At 39.1% G+C, this 3,035-nt stretch overlaps 1 protein-coding gene across 2 annotated transcripts in view; it reads left to right on the top strand.

The window, feature by feature from the left end:
• Positions 1–741: 741 nt before the first annotated feature.
• The window catches only part of asmt (acetylserotonin O-methyltransferase), a 26,501-nt gene continuing 24,207 nt past the window's right edge, over positions 742–3,035 (top strand). For both annotated transcript variants that reach the window (XM_015404135.1, XM_015404136.1), the window contains exons 1-3: positions 742–943; positions 1,491–1,665; positions 1,985–2,114. In XM_015404135.1, the coding sequence (XP_015259621.1) occupies positions 833–943; positions 1,491–1,665; positions 1,985–2,114 (416 nt within the window). In that variant the 5' untranslated portion in view covers positions 742–832. The remainder of the gene's footprint in view (positions 944–1,490; positions 1,666–1,984; positions 2,115–3,035) is intronic.

Here is a 3,035-nt window from a genome sequence, read left to right as displayed (position 1 = left end):
CTCCAAATTTTCTTTAATGGAGAGTAGTCAGACTGATCTGCGAGTGAAACCTTAAAAGCTCGCGAGATCAGGATGGTCTCACGAGGCTAGGTTGGAACAGCCATTTGCCTACGAAGTTACCTGAATCCCCACAGCATGGTACTACCACCACCATGTTTTATGGTTGGGATGGGGTCTTTAAACTGTAAATCAGATGTATTCTCTTTGTTCCAACACCTATTTTTTCACTATATATTTTTTCTTGTCCACATTTAATGAAAAAGCAAACAAAAAACTAACCATTATCTGATCAACAGAGTGTCCCTTCTGAGCTTTGACAGATTTAACTTGGGGCCCTTTTGTTTATCTCTCTTTGCCTTGCCTGTGCAGCCATGCCTTATATCATGAATATTACATTATTTATTCAAAGGTTTGGGGAATGTGAGTTTACAGGATTGTTTTCAAACCTATTTAGAAGAGGAGTTTGTATTTTTTAAGAAGTTCTGACACCCTGTTTCAATCAGGTTCATATGAAATTAGTAAAAAGTGTCTGGTATGTGAATGCAGTGGGTGAGTGATAATCAACAAGGGACCAGTGTTTCCACAGAGTTGTTTCTTTGTCTACCCAACTGAATCCATGTTCTAATCTAGGTTATCTGGCTGTAATCAGCTTAGCCCACTGCTACTCTCCCTGCTGTTGCTGCAGGGTGGGCACTTTGATTTGCTTTCAGTCCTCTTCAGCCGTCGCCGCCGCTCACATAAACATCTGCAGAGGAGCAAAGCAGTGAATTATCATCTAACCTGCAGAGACGTACAGCCTGAGGTCTTCCTGGAGGGGGTTTCTGCACCAACAATGGCTGAGCGTGATGATGCAGGTTCAACCAAAGGGGAACCAGCTACACTTGCTACAGACATGTACCCTAGAAAAATACTGGAGTACATGGAAGGCTTTCTAATCTCAAAGGTAACTTTTATGATTTAATTTAATGGCAGTCAAATAAATTATTAGATGCATTTGTATCAATGGTAGAAGCATTATATATAGAAATATATTTAGTTAACTCATAATCACCATCTACAGTTACTTTTCCCTGCAAAAGTATTAATTCCACTTAAACGTTTTAACATTTTATTACATAACTGCTACTTACATCTATTATATAAGGCTTTATTGAAAATTACACAATATAGATTTTAGGTTGAAGGAAACATGATCGTTTTTTAACACATAATCTAAAAAAAAAACAAAACAAAAAAAACATGTATGGTCACTCCCCCTCCATAATGGAAGAACATCAGACTTACCGAGCAGGAAATCACAACTTGCACAGATTTCAGTTATGTGGGATTATTTAGACATTTTATGAATTCAATCTGAGTGATATATGATTCCAAAAATAAGCAGCAGAATCTCTTTATTTGTCTTCAAAGAAACTAATTTGATGTTTTATATTCCACTGAGTTCTGCTTCATATTATCAGCGTCTCGCCGGTTTCCCCTCTCTGACCTAGACTGTGTTCACCTCCTGTGAACTGGGTGTGTTTGATGTGCTGCTGGCTGCAGAGCGTCCGCTGTCAGCGGAGGAGATCAGTCAGGTGGTGGGAGCCAGTTTGGATGGGATGCAGCGGCTGCTGGCTGCCTGCACAGGCCTGCAGCTCCTCAAAACACACCAGGACCAAGGACAAGGTCAGGACTCGCGGAAAAATGGTTCTTATCCCCCCATAAATCTGAGTTTACATGTTTGATGTTGATGTAGAATGAATAGCAAAATAATTCGCACTCTGTAAGCTTTTACACATTCTGTCTAAATATAATTTCAAGCTTTAATGTATTAATGGAGGCTTTGTATGGGGCCTGGGAAGGACATTTTTCTAACAAATAGATATCTGAAAAGTGTGGTCTGAATTTGCAGCTTTATGCTATGCTTTGTAGAATCACCTTTTGCTGCAGTTAAACCTGCACATTGTTCTTCCTTTATTTATTCGTCTTTCTTCCTCTTCTTCAGTTTTTTACAGCAACACAGAGCAATCCAGAGTCTTCCTCACTCGTTCCAGTCCTTTGTCCCTCTACCAGTCCATCCAGTACAGCTCCAGGACTATCTACCTCTGCTGGCACTATCTCACAGATGCTGTTAGGTCAGCAGACACAGAAAATTTCTCTTTTTTTGTTTCTCAGCAAAGTGTTGCCTTTCAGAATTACAATTAGTGTTGCACTGATACTGATACCAGTATCGGCCGGGGCCCCGATCCAGCACTAAATGGTGGTATCGATATCGGCGAGTACAGACAAATAGGGCACCCATACCATTTTGAGAGCCAAAAGTTTATTCAACTATTGTCACCCATTCCAGGTAGGCAATAAAAAGTTCTAGTAGATTCACGTTGTATTAATAATAATAATAATAATAATAATAATAATAATTCATTTAATTTATACTGCACTTTTCACCAAAAAGGCCTCAGAGTGCTACAAAAAAAGCAGTATTAGTCTTTTTCCTGCTTCACAAAGGTAGGCAGCAGCTTGATAAAACCATGATAGCAATTATTTTATATCCAGGTAGTATGCAGTTCTTCATATATATACAAACACATCAATTTCAAACAGATGATATCGGTATTTGCTGATACTGCACAGCCAGGTATCGGGTATCGGTATTGGGGCCAAAAAATGGCATTGGCGCAGCAGTAATTACAATACAGCAATAAAATCCAAGAAGTCGGCCACACTTTCCATTATATCTAACTGCTGTTACATGTAGAAACAGGATTAATGCATTAGCCCGTTAGGTGTCCATGGGTTACCATCAGATTCCTGCCAAACCTATTTTCAGCAGATGATGTCACAGATGCCAAAGTTATGATCGTTCTCAGAGAATCAGGACTGTGCGCTGTCCAACATAAAACGTGGCATTTTCGAGACGATTAATGGATTTTGATTATTAATTCTTATGTAGCTTGAGGACAATTATGATGAGGATCAGAGGAGTGCAATGGCAAAAATCGAATTCTCATTTTTTTCTTAAAATGAGTGCATTTGTTCTTGAATTGAGAAGATAA

The sequence above is a fragment of the Cyprinodon variegatus genome, unplaced genomic scaffold (genome assembly GCF_000732505.1).
Source record: "Cyprinodon variegatus isolate N-32 unplaced genomic scaffold, C_variegatus-1.0 Scaffold1646, whole genome shotgun sequence".
Classification (NCBI taxonomy): Eukaryota; Metazoa; Chordata; class Actinopteri; order Cyprinodontiformes; family Cyprinodontidae; genus Cyprinodon; species Cyprinodon variegatus.
The sequence above is the reverse complement of the archived record's forward strand: the minus strand, read 5'-3'. Positions and strand labels throughout refer to the sequence as shown.